The sequence below is a fragment of the Scyliorhinus canicula genome, chromosome 1 (assembly GCF_902713615.1).
Source record: "Scyliorhinus canicula chromosome 1, sScyCan1.1, whole genome shotgun sequence".
Classification (NCBI taxonomy): Eukaryota; Metazoa; Chordata; class Chondrichthyes; order Carcharhiniformes; family Scyliorhinidae; genus Scyliorhinus; species Scyliorhinus canicula.
The window spans coordinates 254048893-254068630 of NC_052146.1; the positions used below are offsets into that span (position 1 = coordinate 254048893).

Sequence of the window (19738 nt, forward strand, 5' to 3'; positions counted from 1 at the left end):
TGCATGAGGTTAATGGGATTGCAGGTGTTTTCTAAACATGAATAAAGGATTGATTAAAGGGCTTGGCAGATCTGAGCATGGCAGTATTTTATTTGTCAGTCTGTTTTCAGACGTGATACTGGAGGTGTGCAGAAGAGATGGGAAGTCCCTACCAAGAGGATGGCAGGGGAAGACCAGCAGGCAGTTGTAGAAATGTTGCAAGAAGAATCTGGATTTAATGACCTGATGCACTCTGGCAAGTTGAGTGCTACTCTTAACCCCAGGGAAAGGCTGCTGGTTGTTCACCCTCTAGTAGACACTCCAGCTGAAGAATTCAAGGCAAATGCTGCTTCTGAACATGAGAACACAGACCAGTTAACTGACCCCTCAGAATGGCCTGAGCCCTTGTGCTGTTGAGAAACTTCCAGCAAACAAACCTTCCAACAATTTGACCAGGAACCAATAGCCATTGAGGACAGCATCACACCCTTTAATCCTTAGAGGACAAAGGATCCCATTATGCCCAAGAAAGGCCGAGACAGATGGAGGGATACAATAATTTCAGATTGTGATTGTAATGAAGGATAGAACTTAGATCATTAGGAACTCGGTTTTGGCATATTGGGCATTCACAGTGGAGATGGTAATTATACAGGGTAATGTGCTCATTATACTCCATCCCATCCGATAGCATACTGAATACTGAGTTGCATTGGAAAATCTCAGCACAGCAGATGCTTCTGTTCTCCATGACTAGTCCTCATGATCTCTTCTGTATTTCCTACAGGGAGATTCATTCACCCCAGGAGAACCTCTCCCTCTCCATCCATGGTGCAACATGACAAGATAGATTCTGAAGAAACACTGTTATACTTTATATATGTACCACACAACAGTGCATATATTCTGATTTCGGTGGGTTTAGATAGGCTAGGACTGGTTGAAGAGCATGGCATTTGTGTATCAGAGAAGATGCCAGAAGCAGAAACAGCTGTGGCCAGTCCTTATCAGAGGAGCAAGGACAAACACAGCTTTACTCGCTGGTCCTTGATCCACGGCCTCCACAGACATTGATGAAGGGGCTTTACCTAGACCAGCAGAAACAGATTTGTTCATATATGTGAACAGTTTTGGTACCCTTATCTAAGGAAAGATATACTGGCATTGCAGGCAATTCAGAGGACGTTCACTGGGTTGATCCCGGGTATGGAGGGATTTTCTAATGTGGAGAGCTTGAGTAGGTTCGGCCTGTATTCATCAGAGTTTAGGAGAATAACAGGTGACTTTATTGAGACATATAGGGGGTGGGATTCTCTCAGGACGGGGCTGGGCCAGAGAATCCCCGTGACCAGCGCGAATCACGCCATGCCGCCCCGGCACCGGGACGCGATTCTCCGCAGAGTGGGGAATCGCCGCCATTGGCGACGGCGTGGTCGGATGGGCCGAGCGGCCATCGCAAAAAATCCGAGTCCCGCCGGCACCGTTCACACCTGCTCCCAGCTGATGGGACCTCGGTGTGGAAGGGTCTGGGGGCGGCCTGTGGGGGAGGGGATGATCGACCCCGGTGGGGGGGGGGGCCTCTGTTGTGGCCTGGCCCGCGATTGGAGCCTCCTTTCTTCCGTGCCGGTCCCTTTTAGCCTTACGTCATGTTGCATCGGGGCCGGCGCGGAGAATGGAGCCACTGCGCATGAGCTCGATGGCGCCTGTGCCACTGCACATGCGCGGACCCCGCGGCGTCCAGTTGACGTCGGGATCAGCAGCTGGAGCGGCATGGACCACTCCAGTGCCGTGCTGGCCCCCTGTAGGGGCCAGAACTGCTGATCCTGAGGCCATGTTGACGCCGTTGAGAAGAGCGACGGCGTTTATGATGTCGTCAACCCTTAGCCTCAGGATCAGAAAATCCAGATTCTTAGGGGGCTTCACAGGGTAGTTGCCGAGAGGTGTTCCCCTTGTGAGAGAGAGTCTAGGACCAGATCGTCTCAGAGTAATGAGTAGCCCTTTTAAAACCATCTTTGCAGCTGCAGTGAATGTATGGTAAGTGGAGCGCTTAAAAACAGCTCCATCTGTCATGCCCTTTAGCGCACACTCCGGCGCCAGTGGGTACAAGTCTGAATTTCTCTGAATTTGCACTGGCAGAATGCTGGCCCATTTGCTTTTCCTGATTCACTTACCGAATAGTGACCCAACGGAAGTTGAATCGCACATTGTTCAGTCCTGGTGGCAACACCTAGGCCGAGATTCTCCGGTATCCGGCGGCTGGGCCGTACCGGCGCCAAGGAGTGGCGTGAACCACTCCGGCGTAAGGCTGCCTGGAAGGTACGGAATCCTCTGCACCTTTGGGGGCTAGGCCGGCGCTGGAGAGGTTGGCGCTGCTCCAACTGGTGCCGTAGGGCCTCCGGCAGCCGGCTCGAGTTGGCGCATGCACAGGAGCACCAGCATGTTCTTCTCCGTGCCGGCCATGGCGGAGCTTTACACAGGCCGCGCAGAGGGAAAGAGTCCCCCCATGGCACAGGCCCGCCCGCAGATTGGTGCCCAGTGTGTATTTCAATGAAATGATTCAGCAACAAGCTTCCCTGGGTATAAAATAGAGATGGCTACTTATTCACATGCACTTATTCTAAATTAACACATCACACACTCGGTCTCATGCACACACCCACAAATACTTTGAATACAGATAAAATTTACAGATAATTTAGTCTCTGGTTTATAATTTCCAGTCTCTCACATGGCACACTTGTGGTTTCTTTAATGTACTTGATGGCTTAAAGTTGAAGTGCGTGTCTTGTAAAGTGCAGGCTGTGCCCAGGTAGAGCATGGCAGGAAGTGTTGCGAAGTGACCCTCTGCTTGGAGAGTCATAGTTTCTGGTAGCACTGGTTCTCAGTCATTTCCAGCTCCCCACATCTTCACTGGTAGACCCTAGAGAAAGGGCACTGCCTCAGGATCCTTCCTGCCTCTTGCTCCCTTCCCCTTGTTCTCCTCAGGACTGGGGATTTACCCTTGTTGAAGATTTGCACCTCGCTGCAACAAGCCCAAAATCTGACAGCTGTGCCCCCTCTGCTGGCTGCAGCTTTCCCTGTGGTAAGGCCCTATGTCATTGGTAACCTTGCCCCTGCTCTTAGGTGAAAATGAGAAAATTCCTCATTATGGGTGGCATGATAGCACACTGGTTAGCACTGTTGCTTCACAGTGCCAGGATCCCAGGTTTGATTCCCGGCTTGGGTCACTGTCTGTGAGGAGTCTGCACGTTCTCCCCGTGTCTGCGTGGGTTTCCTCTGGGTGCTCCAGTTTCCTCCCACAAGTCCCAAAAGTCATGCTGTTAGGTGAATTGGACATTCTGAATTCTCCCTAAGTATGTCCAACAGGTGCCGCAGTATGGCGCCTTGGGGCCTTTCACAGTAACTTCATTGCAGTGTTAATGTAAGCCTACTTGTGACACTAATAAAGAATATCATTATTAACCAGTTCTTAATGTGCTTGTGAAAGCGGGATTGGTCTTAATCGGGGGTTGGGCAGGACCACGTGCTGTTCTCCCACTAGCCTTGTAAACACAGCCTTGCTTCCCATATTGGAAGAGTCTGGAACTAGACTATTCGCCAGTTCTCAAATCAATGGATTGTGAATTTCACGTGTTTCTCAAACAACAAGAAACTGGCTCATGTTTTAAAATCCTTCGCAGTTAAATACTGAAAATGAAGATGTCCTTACTCCTGGTCCATCCAATATATCCTAAATTCTAATTGTGATGCAAAACTAGACTTTACTAAAATAGGGAATCGTCAACTTTAATTAAACTGATCTGATTGTTTCTTAATATGGCTGGAATTCACCGGCTGTTCGCTGGTGACGGGATTCTCTGGTCCTGATGCCAGCACACCCCCACCCACGGGTATCCCGGCGGTGTTGGCTGGTTTCAATGGGAATTCCCATTGACAGCGGTGGGAATACTTAAACCTGCCGGCAGCAAACGGCTGTCAGCTCCTACTGCTGAGAAACACACGGCTGCAGAACTGGAAAATCCAGCCTTATATTTCTAAGTATCACTTTCTCCAAACATTTTATAGCAATAATAAATTGTCAACGGCAAGAAGTAGGTACAAACGATTTTCATTGCATATTGTCAATTTGGCGACATGAACACGGGCAATTTATAATGAGTTTGGGAGTGGTGGTGATAGTAGTGGTGGTGGTGGGGAGGGGGGGTTCTTCCAGTATCATTCTCTCTTGCATTCCTGGTGTCCGTGATGATGATTACCAGCATGACCGCCTCTTGCAATTTCTGACCCTTCCTCCAAACCTAAAATGCTCTGTTTCATTATGTGCCACTGTGTCCTGCCATCAGAATAGGTGAGATGTTACAAGTTTAAGGAGTGCTTCCAGTGACAGACTCTTGCACAACCTGCAGTTCATCCTCTCAGTAAATTAGCATTCATTATGCAGCGAGGTTGCCTTCAAAGAATTTTTAGTATGAAACGTGTTAGAATAGGCGGTAGGTGTGGGTTATTCACCAGCTGAACAGTGCAGAGTCACCAGCCGTTCGAAACAAACAAACTGACCTTGCCAGAAGACATTGCATCAGCTCATTCCCCTAATTACCTGGTTCTCTGCGCCAAGATCGCAATGTTGTGAATGGGAGGCTGCTGATTGATCAGTGAGCACTATGCAATTGCCTCGCATGGGAAAAAAAGACCAGTTGGAATGAAAGCATGAGGGTAGGAACTAATAGAAAGAAGACCTTGTATTGACGTAGCAATTTTCACAACCTCTGAACAACCAAAAACAGCTCATCACTCAATGAAGTACTTTAGAAATGTAATTATTGTCGTAAAAGAATGGTGGTGTGAGGGATGGGGAAGAAGGTGGGGATGTTTGAGGGTGGGGAAATGGGTTTGACCAGCAGCTATACCTGAATTGTTTTCTTTTGTTTCAGCATCTCCTCTTCAAAAGGGCAGTGTGTATAACTCATTACAACTCATGTGCACCAACAACATTCAGGGGAAGCCACAACATTTTCATGGAGATTAATGCGAAGCTAGTACAGAGGCTCCCACTACTCATTACAGTCACTCCCTGCATTATGGACATTAAGTGCTTCAAGCATATGATAGATTTCAGATGTCTGCGCCAATAATATAGTGTGCCACCATCATATTTATGTCATTATGTAGTAGGAGCATAAAAGGCTGTGTGCCTGAAGAGGTGGATGGGACAGTAACAGATTAACTGAAAATGCTTTTTGATATGCAAACTTGGGGCAACTACTTGACATTGAAAGCTGTTTAGGAACTTAACCTGGGCATTTTGGTTAGGTCTGCCTTTTTTTTACATTGTGAATTATGTTTTTTTGAGTGCCGTGGCAGCATTAAGCATGTTAGCTACCAGGTTCATTGCACGAGTATCTTCTATGAAAAACACATTTAAGTGCCAAAGGGGACAGTCCTTCTCAACATCTGCAGCTGGAAACATCGCTTCACAGCTGCAAATATTTATTTTATTCTTTCATGGGATATGGACATCACTGACTAGGCCAACATTTGTTGCACATCCCTAATTGCCCTTGAGAAGGTGGAGATGAACTGCCTTCTTGAAGTCCAGACATCCACAGTGCTGTTAGGAAGGGAGTTCCAGGATTTTGACCCTACCACTGTGATTGTGTGTGGCTTGGAAGGAAACTTGAAGTTGCTGAAGTCCCCAGTTCCTGTTGCACCTGTCCTTCGAGGTAGTGGTGGCTGTGGGTTGGAAGATGCTGTTGAAGAAGCGTTGGTGAGTTGCTGCAGTGCATCTTGTAGATGATACACACTGCAACTATTGTGCATCGGTGGTGGAGGGAATGGAGTTGGTGGTGGTGGATGGGGTAACAATCAAGCGGGCTGCTTTGTCCTGGATGGTGTCACGCTTCTTGAGTGTTGATGAAACCAGGCAAGTGAAAATTTAAAGCTGTAAATTTGGTAGTGCAAGGTCCAGAATCCTTCACTATCTAGAAATTTTCCAGCTCAAGCCATTTATTTTCTGTTGTAGATGAGAACACTAATGTTTGAATACTAGTTGCAGCGCTACAAAACTACTGCAGGTGTGGAATTGTTGTGAATGCTCCACAGGGATTCACATTGTGCACTTAGGAGCTTGAAAAAAAGTTAAATCATGCAAACCCTAAATATCTGGAATAGATTGTATTTGATAACAGTCGACACTGCAACAATGCAATGCGCTGTTTCTTCCCATTTTGCACAAAACTGGAATTCACAAGCTTATATTTCTAAATTATGTCGTCAATGGTTCATATAATTAACCTTTGTAGAAAAATGTTTGTTGCAATGGATTCTTCATCAATAAATGCCCGATTAGTTGTGTTTTGTATGAGTACCCATTACCTGAACTTTTGCTCTGGAAAGAAGCAGAATCAGAAAACTCACATTTAACTGAAGTATTTAAAAGTCTACTCTTTGCACTTTTGTTTCTTAGATTGTGCTGTTTGCAAAGTGGTTCCTTGAATACTTATAATTAGTCAAGAATACTTGCAAAATGATTAGAACTTTTAACTTATCTAGAATTATAAGTCTTCAACTCTTCTGGTTGCATCGTTTCATGTGCAGGTATTTTTTGTATTGCCTTTTCCTCATTTCATATTATAATGCTGCCTCCACTTGTTTGCTTGCATGTATGGTTTAACCAAATCTGCAGGTTTACTCTTCGACCTTGATAACAAATATTCCACGCAAAGATTAATAGTGTTATTACCACATACCTCGAATATGGTTTTTGTCCTGTTAACTTGAGAGATTGACTCATAAAGGAGGTATCAGGCGGAGAAAACGTGAACGCTTTAACATCAGTTGTGGTAAGATCACGACAGAATATGGTGTAGTTTACAATCACTCCATTGGTCTGAGCAGGTGGTTGCCAGTTTACCATGATGTCATGAGAGGTCCATGAACGCAATTGTGGTGGAGCCATTCCAGAAGGAGCTGAAGGATTAGTTCTGGCTTTGGAAGGAGGGCTGATGGTGCTTCTTTGACTATTATAGGCAGCAACAATGTAACTGTAGTCTACACCTGGTGTCAGAGTGAAGTCATGATATCGAGTTTCTAGGCCTGTATAAATAAGCACCCCATCACGTCTTAGTTCATAGTTTCTGATCAGTCCATTGGGATCATTTGGTTCCTTCCATGTAACTTCAATAGATTCTGATCCTGTGACCTGTAACTTGGGTTGCACCATATTAGATGGTGGTGCTTCCATTGTCTGGCTATTTACGGATGAGCTGGAGGTACAGCCACCATTAGTGCAGACAATTAATATAAAAGAGTACCGTGTGTATGGTTTTAGACCAGAAACTACAGTAGTTAGTCCCAGTCCGGAGTAGATCTGTTCATTATTAACAAGTAATCTATATTCAGAAATCTTTCCAGTTTGTATTATTGATACCATCCATGTGGCATTGATCTGTGTTGCACTAATAGTCTGAAGTATTGGAGGATTCACAGAAGCTGGAGCCGTTTCAAGTGTCCGTACTTTAGTAGCTTCACTGGTGCAGCAGCCTCCCACTGTACAAGCAATCACTGCATAGCTGTAAACTGTGTATGCGAGCAGGCCTTCATCTGTGTAATTAAATGTTAAAGCATCAAAATTGAAACGGAAAATAAGTTCATTCCTTTGTAGTCTGTAGGACTGGAGAACACCATTGTTTTTTTCTGGAGCAGACCAAGAAATTATTAGCTTATGTGGGTTATCTGATACATGTTGAACCTCGGGAGCAGAAAGGCCAGTAGGTGCATCCTGGCTGGTTTTCACAACCACCCATGGGCTGTCTGCATGCCCAACTGAATTCCAACAACGTACTTTATACTCATACCTTGTCCATGGTATTAAATTGCTATGAATGAATACATAATCATCTTTGCCAGTCTCATATTCTCTGAATACAACCTCTTCTTCTATCAGTAGTTCTCTTTCTTCGCCGTAGCTTGCAGTTTGTCTGTTGCTTTTACGAAACACGTCGAACTGCATTATTTTTCCATTTGCACTAAGTGGCTTAATCCACCTTAGTTCAATCTGTGTTGCATTCACTGACTGAATAGCAGGTGCAGGTTGTGAGGTTGGCTGTGCTTCATCTGTCCTTATTTCCTGTGGTGGAAGATGTGTGCAGCCTGCCTTTGTGCAAGCTTCAAGCACGAGTGTGTAGACTGTGTAAGGCTCCAGTCGTCTAAACAAGAACTGACGGAACAAACCACTGTACTCCAAATTGCCATCAACATAAATATTGTAAGTCTGCAAAACAAATTAATTGTGGCAATATTAGTTACAAGCTTAGAATCTTTTTTTCTGTGCAGAACAAAACAAAAGATTTCACTGGACTCAGATTGCACTGCTTTCCTTGAAATCCCCGCTATTGCGTTCCAACCCAATAGCCTTCTCATAACGAGAAGGAAGGCGACACAAAGTTCTTAACTTGCGAAGAGCTGCAATGATTTAACCATCAATGAAAATTGAGTTTGACTGAAGGTTGGGAATACGATTCCAACAGTCTAAATGAGGTCCTAGTACTTCTGTTAAAAGATATGCTTCTGGCCCCTCGGGAAGAAGGGGGTAAAATTGCTCCTTGGCAATGGTGCAAAAAGCAAATTGGTACTCTGTTTACCACCTCACCTAATTTACTCATCTAATGACAATCCGTAGAATCCCTCTCAGTCATTCTGCAGTACCTCTGCGGACCAATTTCACTCCATCTCTTTCCCAAAGCATATACCGGTAATTTAATTAAAAAAGCATTATGGCAGTTCAATTGAACATCTGATGAATGGGAAAACATCTGGCCAAAAATGAACAAAGCAAAAAGCTGCAGATACTGGAAATTTGAAACAAAACCCCGAATTCTGGAGGTACTCAGTAAGTCGGGCAGCGTTGGTGCAATGAACAGATGAGTTAACGTTGTGGGTTATCAAAGCAAGTGTAATAAAACAGTAACTCATCTGCCCTCTCCACCAATGCTGCCAGATGCTGAGCATTCTCAGTATTTTCCGTCTTGTTTACAAAAAGATTAAAATGGTGTTTCAGAAACAGAAATGTTCCTTTCCATTCACATTAAATGTTTTACAACACATCAATTTTGGGACATGTTTAATTGGAGCTATCACATTCATAACAACAACATGTATTTATATAGCACATTCAATGTCAGAAATGTCCCAAGGAGTTTCACAGGAGCATTATCAAACAAAATTTAAATGAACCACAGAAGGAAATTTTACATCACATGACTGAAAGCTTGATCAAAGATATAGGGCTGGATTCTCCCTTCTTGAGGCTAAGTGCTGACGCCAACAGAGGATCTGTGGGGCGGGATTCTCCGACGTTCCGCTGGGTAGGAGAATTGCCGGGGGCCAGCGTCAATCCCGTCCCCGCCGTGTCCCGAATTCTCCGGCACCAGAGATTCGGTGGGGGAGGGAATCACACTGCGCCTGTTGGCGCCCCCCCCCAACGATTCTCCGGCCCGCGATGGGCCGAAGTCCCGCCACTGTCATGCCTCTCCGCCGGCGTGGATCAAACCACCTACCTTACCAGTGGGACCAGGCGGCACGGGTGGGCTCCGGGGTCCGGGGGGGGGGGGGGGGGGGGGGGGGGCACGGGGCGATCTGGCCCCGGGGAGTGCCCCCATGGTGGCCTGGCCCGCGATCGTGGCCTACCGATCGGCGGGCGGGCCTGTGCCGTGGGGGCACTCTTTTCCTTCCGCCTTCGCCATAGTCTTCACCATGGCAGAGGCAGAAGTGACCCCCTCCCCTGCGCATGCACGGGGATGACGTCAGCAGCCGCTGACGCTCCGGTGCATGCGCTGACTTCCGCCGGCCGGCAACGTTCCTTCGTCCCCGGCTGGCGTCGTGCCAACGGCCGTTGCCACCGGGCGCCAACCACTCAGGCGCGGGTCTAGCCCCTCAATGGTAGGGCTTGGCCCTGAAAGATACAGAGACTTCCGCACCCAACGCCGGAGTGCTTCACGCCACTCCATCCCGCTGGGACCCCCTGCCCCATCAAGTAGCAGGGAATCCCGCCGTGGTGTTTCACGATGGAATAATTGGCGCAAAACGCTCACCGATTCTGGTACTGGTGAAGGACTAGCACGGTGCCACGTGAAACACCCACGGAATGCGCGGGAAACAGATGGAGAATTGGCAGGTCCCGTGCTGTACATGTGGAGGGCTGACAAGCTGCAGCCGTGCATGCCTACACCCCCCATGGTGTGCGTCCCAATGATGCCGATTTAGAGGGGGCAGAGCATCGTGACCCGCCATCAAACTGGCACTTGTCCCGATTCCGGCGTTGGGAGCCATTCTCCGCCAGACCACTGTTAACGATTTCAGCATCGGACTATGGAGAATTCCACCCATAGAATTCATGGGCATCTTAAAGGAGGAAGTAATGGTCAAAACTAAAAGAGACTGAGGGCAGGGATTTCAGAGTTTTGAGCCTAACAGCTTAAGGTAAGCTGCCAGGGGTGTAGTGATTAAAATTGTGGATGCTCAAGTGGCCAGACTTGTCCAAATGACACCATATCGAGTCATTGAGTCATTTACAGCACAGCAGAAAGCCATTCTTCCCATTGCGTCCATGCTGGCCCCCTGCGGAGCAATACAGTCAGTGCCACTCCCTCACTATCGGACCAGTTTGGTGTTTTGGTGTTCTGAACAGAAACCGGTGCTCATGTGGAGCATGAGATGGGCACACTTTGGTGCAAAGGCTAAACAAAATCACGGGCTGTTTTCTTGCCATTTCCCATGATGCATTTTCAGTAAACACTGCACACTGGCAAAGGTGTGTGACCCATGCCATTGATCTGAGGTTTTGTTATTGACTGATGCTTTAATTAAGCTTTACATCCCCTCAATATTTACAGGGAGGGAGTGGAAATGGAGATAGTGTTGACCTGGAAACTCAGAATTACCGGAAAGATGGAATTTGTGCTGAATTTAAAAACAGGACCTCATTTGAATTATTTTCTATATTTCCCGCCTGGCAAACTTGACGGATTGGGGGGGCTGGTTGTTACCTGGTGGAAAATCCAGCTGTAAATGGCTGCAGCTCAGACCTGAGGTACAGGGAGAGATTGCTGGGGAGAGGGAGGCCAATTGCAGAGGAGAGACATTAGTTTGTAGTGGGATCTGATGATCAGTGGAGGTCAAATATCAGATTTCAGGGAAGTCAATAGTGGGGGGGGGGGGCAGGATCTAGTGAGGACCTAGCCAAAGTCAGAGGACAGGGCCAAGCAAAGAAGTGAATTTCGAGTGGGGAGAATCTCATGCCTCAAACTCAGCCTGCCCAACTTTGGAAAAGTGGAAAATTGTACATGCTGGCAATCTGAAATAAACTTCTGTCCATTTAAATTAATGAATGGAAAATCAGTCATGCTACACTTCAAGTATGAAATTTTCTCCATCGGATTGTTCTGTATGCATTCTGATGAAATAGCTATTTATACCTGAATCCGAGAGGAAAATCGATTCTGAAATGCTAATCTGTTGTTTCTCTTTACAGATGCTAACTGACTTATTACATCTTTCCAATATTTTGCATTATCTTTCAGTTCATGGTGCAGTTCAGCATGCATTAAATCACTGATAGTCTCAAAATATTGCATCAGTTAATATTGCCTCAAAAACGCTCCCAAGCAAATGGAAAGAGATTTGCCAAAATGGCACTAAAGATCCTGCTGGATAATATGATTTATGTATTTGATTGAAATTAATTGCTAATATATGTTCTTCCCTTTCCCATAACACTAAAGTACTTTTCCCTGAGATACGTTCACATCATTTAACTCCATGATCATTAATGCATTTGTTTTAATTGTAAATTTCTGATCCCCAACACCATGCCTACTGTCCTAGTCTAACTATATATTATCACTAACATTAATCTCCATGGTGTCACTTCAGGTTAAAACAAAATTGACACTGGCACTATTTTGACTATTCTCTTAATGTCCCAAAAATGCCTGTGTGCGTCTCAATCTTAAAGGGAGTAAGCTTAGGTCAAGTCTTAAATGATCTTACCTTGATAATTCCATTTGCGTTAGTGGGTTCTGACCACTTCAGTAATAGTGCACGGCCATTTTCTCTGTGCTCAACAGTGATATTGCTGAGTCCACTAGGTGATGCTTCTAGGGTGCGTACAGGAGTCCAGGGGCTTGACACTTGCCCAATATTATTTATGGCAAGCACTTGAAAATTATAGATGGTGAATGGCTTTAATCCAAAGACATGGGCCTGGTTGCTTGTACCCTAAAAGAAAAATGCACTTGTGTTCATAAATCAGTGGAAATTTCAAATCAGCAAACAATATCTTCGCAAAACTAATTTTTTGAGTATTATTCCAACAGATTTTTTTGCATGAAAATAAAAATCACACAAGATTAAAATTATGCGATTTATTTTGGGAAAGCTATGATTTTATGGCTTTGTGTAATTATACAATCTGGTGTTGTGGCATTTACCATTAGGAATACAGAAAATTTCAGCTTGTAATGTGATAGGAAAATCTGCTTAATTTTTTAAATTGAGAGTTAAAAATACAGCAGTAAGAACATGAAACAATCTCATTTTGAGGCTGAATGGGTGCTGATGTTTTTGCAACTAGATAGTAATGTGCATTTGTCTAGCTGGCTCTGTAGTTTGCATTTCACAGAAAATCATTACCGGGAAGTTTCATGCATAGCCAACCTTATACTGCTTATTAGAACCAACCCGCCGTTCTCTTGAAGGTGTTGTGGATTTAGGCTGTGATCAGCTGAGCCATTGAAACCAAGGGCAGAGTTTAATGGGCTCCGTTGATGGGTTTGCAGGTGAGGGTGGTCGGTAAAATTCTGTGGGTAGTCTTGCAAGTCTCCACCAGCCCCCGCTCTGTCCACAATTTTATGGGGGTTGAGGGAGGTCGAGGGTGGCCTGTCCGTCCATAGTCCCAATTAATTTGCGAACTAAGGGCTGATTCTTGCCCAGCCTCAATTTTGAGTCCGGCAGAAAACGTTCAGGACTTGGGGGGGGGGAGCTCGACAGGCCATCCTTCTTGGACGGAAAGTGGGATGGGTACCTGCCTTACGGATCCTTCCCACATTGGGCACCCTCCTCAAGATACTCTGCAGCCCCCCCTCCCCCCACCATGGATGGTCTCTCTTCCCTTTCCCTGGCTGTTCCATCAAGATCCTTCCATGCATGGCCTATCCTCCTGCCCATGTCGTGAGACCCCCCCTCACGTACCTGCATCCTGGCTTTGTGATTTAGAATCTGGGAACTGCTTGTAGTCCCAGTCATGGCCACCTCTCCCAATGGCACTGCTGGGATTACAGAGCTGCTGGCCAATCAGATTTGTTGCCAGCTATCTGAGGTGGGATTTGTTCCTGGGTGAGGGGTGGAGATTTCTGCCTCCAGCCAATTTATACTCCTCATAGCGTTAAATGGTTCAGGGGCACCCACCAAAGGCGGTGGTGCATCCTTCTAACTCTTCAGGTGGAGGGCTAAGGAGCTCCACCACTCATAAAACTCTGCTTCAGGAATAATTAAAGTTTTTTTTTGTGTTAGCTTACCTTAGCCATTGCAGTGGTAAAGATATGGCTACTAACATCATTGCCAATGTGTTTGGGTGGAGTGCATGAAAATCCAGGCCCTGGTGTGAATTGAGCCAGACACCATGGACAGGATTCTCCACTTCCCGCTACTGCGATCAGAAATCCCAATAGGGTGGAGAATAGAGTGTTGGCAGAAAAAAAGAGATCGGCGCCAGTTATCAGACGCATCCCCATTCTCTGCTCCCCCGCCGCTGGCCGCCGTGGGTTTCCCTAAGTCCCAGCTGGACATCCCGCCCCGACCTGGTGGAACCATGCAAACAGCTCATTTAAACTAGTTTGAAGTCATTGGCGGGCAGAAGGCACCATTCACAAGCCAGATGAGATCTTTGTTCGCCCCTCCCCCAGCCGAGAGTCCCACTGTCGCAAATTGGTGCAAATATTGAAGAACGTGCAGTCTGAGGGGTGGCAAGGTGGCAATTGCTGCCAGGGTGCCGAGAGGCGACCTTCTTGGAGGTAAGAGTTTGGGGGGGGGGGGGCTTGTGCTGAGCTGGAAGGGCTCTGGTCAGCGGTCTTCCTTGGGATGGGTATCCTGTGGCTGCTCTCCTTATCTGCAGCCATTAAACAGTTAGTCAGTATGTAAAAAGTAACGTTTTCCCATCATTAAGTGAAAGTGACCTTTGTTTAAAAAAAAAACAGCTTTGGGGGCTGCCCCTTCAATTCTCAGGAAGCACTTGAGAACAAAGAGGCAGACCTATAAACTTGTCGGACTGAGAAACTGTATATAGGGTTAAGGGGTACAGATCACTTTCACTGAATCATTGTGAAAACAGTTTTTCCCCCAGAGGTGTGGTACCTGTGAGAGAGGGTCTCATCCCTCTCAGTTGCAGCACGGACCCTGTTGAGTGGCATGGAAAAGGCGATTGCCCCCAAAAGATTTTCCAAGTGCATTGAACAGCACATCAGTGTCGCTCCTTGCGCCAGCGGTAACCACTCCGGTCTCTCCACTGGTGGGAGCACTTTGAATCCAGAAAGGAGAATCTGCTCCATATTTGTGAGGGTGACAGCATATGCCTGCATTGAGTATCTGTTAGAAGTATGCAGACTTGGCAGATTATGCCATCACTTAATGTATAACACTGATTTGACACCTTTACTGCCATTTTGGAGCTCACTGTCACCTTTTAATCACACACGGCTGAACACACATTCAGCACCTGCCAGCAGCAACATTTAAAGGGATCATCAACTACTCTCGGGTTAGCTGCTGATCGATTTTTACTGGCTGTTGCTATAATTGTACAAGTTGTTTAGAGTTTGCTAAAATTGTTTCAAGGAGTGGTGTGGCAGGAGCTGAAGGATGTCAACCTGAGTTTAAAACTCCTTGTTCGAAGGGCCAGCGCAAGTTGGCGCATGCGCAGAACCGCCGGCATGGTTCCTAGCATGCGCAGATCGGCCTGCGTGTTCCTGCGCATGTGCAGGGGGGGGTTCTTCTCCGCGCCGGAGCCCTACAGAGGCTGGCGTGGAAGGAAGGAGTACCCCCATGCTACAGGCCCACCCGCAGATGGGTGGGCCCCGAACCCCCCCGGGGCCGTATCCCCCCCCCCCCCCCCCCCCCTCCGAGGACTCCACTAAACGGCCTACCAGCCAGGTTCCGCCGTGTAGGACCATGTCCATTTCACTCCGGCGGGACTGGCCAGGAACTGACGGCCGCTCGGCCCATTGGGGCCCGGAGAATTGCCGGGTGGGCCGCTGCCAACGGCCACCGACCAGAATGGCAAAAACCCTGCCCCCGCCCGAAAACGTGTGCCGGAGAATACGGCAGCTGGCGGCGGAGCGGGATTCACGCAGCCCCCCCCCCGGGATTCTCCGACCCAGCTGGGCGTTGGAGAATCCCGCCCATAAACTCTGAGATCCAGCCATCATTTTTCATGATTATTTCAATCAAATAATATCTCCCAAACTGTTGTAATGTCTCACAGATCTAAAAATCACTTCAGATATTTTTTGTATCTTAGCCTTCTTCACAGATCTGCTGATCTTTACTGAAAGTTCTCTGTTCCAGTACATTTAACCTCAGGCTCCTTGGAACTTCTCTTCATTCCTTTAATTTTCTTAACTCGCTGGACTTTAGCTCTCTGAACTTGTTTTCTTAACTATTATATATTCCTATGGTTTGGTTTATTTTATAGCAAAGCTGTGAGAAATGTTCCCTCGCTAGCCTTCGAAACCATATGCAACAAATTCTGCTAAAACTAAATTCAAAAAGCCTTTATATCTTAAAAAGTCCTGCTAAGCAACATAGAACATACAGTGCAGAAGGAGGCCATTTGGCCCATCAAGTCTGCACCGACCCACTTAAGCCCTCACTTCAACTCTATCCCCTTAGCGCAATAATCCCTCCTAACCTTTTTGGACACTAAGGGTAATTTAGCGTGGCCAATCCACCTAACTGCACGTCCTCGGACTGTGGGAGGAAACCGGAGCACCCTGAGGAAACCCACGCAGACACGGGGAGAACGTGCAGACTCCGCACAGACAGTGACCCAGCAGGGAATCGAACCTGGGACCCTGGTGCCGTGAAGCCACAATGCTAACCACTATGCTACCGTGCTGCCCTAACAATTTAATGTTTTTGCAAACGTATTTATCCTTCATGCCATAACCCTTTCTAAGCACAGTAGAAGCACAGTTTGAATTGAAACCAAAATCCCCACACATGTTGTTAAAACAATTTAGCAGTCCTGTGACTTTATTCCTCCACATTTTCTAAAATAAAGTAAAAGCTAGGGAGCTGGATTCTCCATCTTACCAGCCCCATTTTCCGGTGCAGCGTGCCCCCGGCCCGCAGCGCGTTTCTCCGTTCCCACAGCCGGCCAATGGGGTTTCGTCTTGTGGCCAGCCCATGCCGTCAGGAAACCTGCGGACTTGGGTGCACTGCCGGCGAAGCGGAGGACCCCGCCGACGGAGAATCCTGCAGACGTTCCTTTGAGCCAAGGTTCCATTCTGGGATCTGTCCACTCAGGAATCTAATTATAGGTTTACCCTTCCTTACAAAGAAACACTAAATTAAACCCACTTAATCCCTTGAAGCTACCTTTGTTTTCCTGACACCCATCCTTGCCCAATTATATGCTTTTTCTTTAAGTTTGATACTATCTTTAATTTTTTTTGCAGATGGTCAGCCCTCCCCTTAGAATGTTTTTTTCTCGTCAGAATGTTTCTGTTCTGTGTGTTCTGAAATATCCCTTTAAATGCACAGCATCTCAATTGACCTATCCGCTAACCCAGGGGTGGGCAAACTTTTCCGTGCAAGGGCCGCATTCAGAAATTCACAATTCACAAAGGGCCGCATAGTATATTAAGTAAAATAATTACTTCACCCGGTTATGATTGTGGGCGCCTCATATAGAACATAGAACAGTACAGCACAGAACAGGCCCTTCGGCCCTTGACATTGTGCCAAGCAATGATCACCCTACTCAAGTCAACGTATCCACCCTATACCAGTAAGTAACCCAACAGCCCCCCCACCCATTAACCTTTAAAAAAAAATTTTAAAAAAAAAAAAAAAAAAAATTTTTTTAAAAAAAAATTTTTTTTTTTTTTTTAATGACTTGGTGGGCCGCAGAAATACCTTTGGCGGGCCGCATGCGGCCCGCGGGCCGTAGTTTGCCCACCCCTGTGCTAACCTATATTTTCCAGTTCCAGCTAGCCAATTTAATTGCCTTCATTTCAATTTAAAATACCAGCCTTGGACCCACTCTTCTCTCCCTTAAACTGAATGTAAAATGAAATTATTATGATTATTGATATCTAAGGACTTCTGCACTGTGCGGTCATTAATTAATCCTATCTCTTTGCACAATACCAGTTCTAACATAGCCTGCTCTCTGACTGGCTCAAGAATGTGCCGTTATAAGAAACTATCCCAAAAACATTCTATAAATTCCTCATTTGGGCTATCTGATTTTCACAGTGTATGGGCAGTGGGAAGAAACTGAAGAACAATTATTTTTTAAAATAGTAACTCGTGTGTGGTTGTTATTCTGTTCATATTTTTCTACATAAGATAGAAGCATCTGTTTTGTATTCATTTCAAGCTGTATATGCAGGATAAATGGATAAAAGTTGACAATTCACTCAGAAATGCTGCTGCATGCCTCAAACGCATTTCTGGGGCAATTTTTGTAAGATGTAAGTAGGGCAAATTAACTGCCCACTACAGCAGACAGGCTAATGTTCAAGAGAAGGATAACTGCTTATGGTGAAGGAGGATTTTATTTTTCATTTATCTCTCAAGAACGTAGAAAAACGCATATATATCAAGAAGCCGCTGTAAATTTTCATCACTTAAGTTGTGAGATATTAGAATTATTTTACTTGCAATTTGAGGAACACTTGGTTTAGGAGTTGAAAGCTTTTGCTTGTTACCAGACCTTGGGGATTAATTGGGTCAGATGATCAGAAGAAAGGCTTTAACGAGTAATTATGGCTATTTTAACTCAACCAGTGAATGGCAGGAAAAATGACCTCCTCACTCTGGAGATGTTTTAAATATAAAAATAGAAGCAGTGTTAGTGACCTCAATATACATTTATAGGATTCACTTCCTATAATTCAATAGCCATCTGGCAGGTTAATTTAAAATGGTCTTCTTTGGGGATACAAGCTACTTCCAAGATGCAGACCTGACCAACTGGCCCTGCATGCACTTGCAGAGGCCAGGGTGCTGCATATCTCTTGGTATACTGATGCACTGAGGAAATTGTAATCTTAACCCACTTGGTGAGAATGGGGAAGTTCAGTTTGTTCACTGAAGTCAATGGAGAGTAAAATTGGGAGGGGTGTAAAGAAATCAAATCATGGGTCACATTTAAATGCTCACTTCTAGAATCCTGGCTGGTGACTGTGGTGATATGAGTGAGAGCACTGCCATTGGTGCAGGGCATTGGTTCCCCATTGGCTCTGGCTGGCCATGTGCCTCTCGTCTGATTGGCTGGGACTAGTCATGTGACTGCTCACCAATTGGTCGAGAGGCAAGTAGACCCCGCCTCCGAGGCGGGGTATAAGTACCCAGGTTTCTCGGCGGTCGGCCTTTCTCTGTAGTCGACCACCGGGCTAAAAACTAGCTGATTAAAGCCACAGTTTGGATCTTCATCATGTCTCGTGTCCAATTGATGGTACATCAATTTAATCAGCTAGAATTTTGGAATGGAGCTACGCATCAAGCCTGACTGCCTCCGCACCAGCCCGCATGCCTCAAATGCGCCTGCAATCTTTAAACATTGGCAGGCGTGCTTCAACAGTTACCTGACAACTGCAGCCAGCAAACCCTCCAAGGAGCAGAAACTCCACATCCTCCACTCGCGCGTGGGCACGGCGGTATATTCAATTATTGAGGATGTTGGAACCAACAATTCTACGGACACGTGCTTGTAGGATTAGAATAGAGGTTTTAATATACTCACAACAGAGCCAGCCTATTAGCCACTGAACTTTCGGTGAATTGGCCGGCTGACCATGTGGCACTGACCTTTATACAGCAGCTTCCAGGGGAGGAGTCCTGGGCAGAGCCAAGGGAGAAGCCCCGTACAACTCGAGCATTCCCAGAGCTACTCCCCCTGGAGGACAAGTAGTGCAACTGCACTTACAATACAGACACATGTATATACAGATTATAATCCGGTGTGAATCACATTCACCACAGTGGACTAAAACAATTATGATGCGGCCATGGATATCCTGAAAGGACACTTTCTCCAGCCGGTCAACAAAGTATACGCACGGCATCTCCTGACGACTAGGCAGCAGTTCCCTGGTGAGTTACTCGACGAATTGTACCAGGTCCTCACAGCTCTAGGGAGAATGTGCGCCTGTCCCCAAGTTTCGGCGACCGAGCACATAGAACTTTTAATTAGAGACACTTATGTTGCCGGCATGCAATCCTCCTCTATCCGCCAACGATTGCTGGAGAAGAACGCCCTCAGCCTAGCTGAGGCACAGACCCTTGCAACGTCCCTGCAGGTTGCAGACCTAAACGCCGGCACATACGCTCCCGGCCGCGCAGCAACCACCTGGACATCGTGGCACGCGCCACCCCTGTCCTCTGCTGACCCCGACCCCCCCCCCCCCCCCCCCACCCCCCCCCGGCCTGCGCTGCGGGACGCTCTGACAAGCTATCGGGGCCCCGCTGCTATTTTTGTGGC

At 46.6% G+C, this 19738-nt stretch overlaps 1 protein-coding gene across 4 annotated transcripts in view; it reads right to left on the reverse strand.

Annotated features, from left to right (window-relative positions):
- Positions 1 to 19738, reverse strand: part of ush2a (Usher syndrome 2A (autosomal recessive, mild)) — a 1354742-nt gene that overhangs the window by 133261 nt on the left and 1201743 nt on the right. For all 4 annotated transcript variants that reach the window (XM_038811752.1, XM_038811743.1, XM_038811716.1 and 1 more), the window contains 2 exons: positions 12025 to 12252; positions 6726 to 8248 (listed from right to left, as the gene is read on the reverse strand). In XM_038811752.1, coding sequence (XP_038667680.1) covers positions 6726 to 8248; positions 12025 to 12252 — 1751 coding nt within the window. The remainder of the gene's footprint in view (positions 1 to 6725; positions 8249 to 12024; positions 12253 to 19738) is intronic.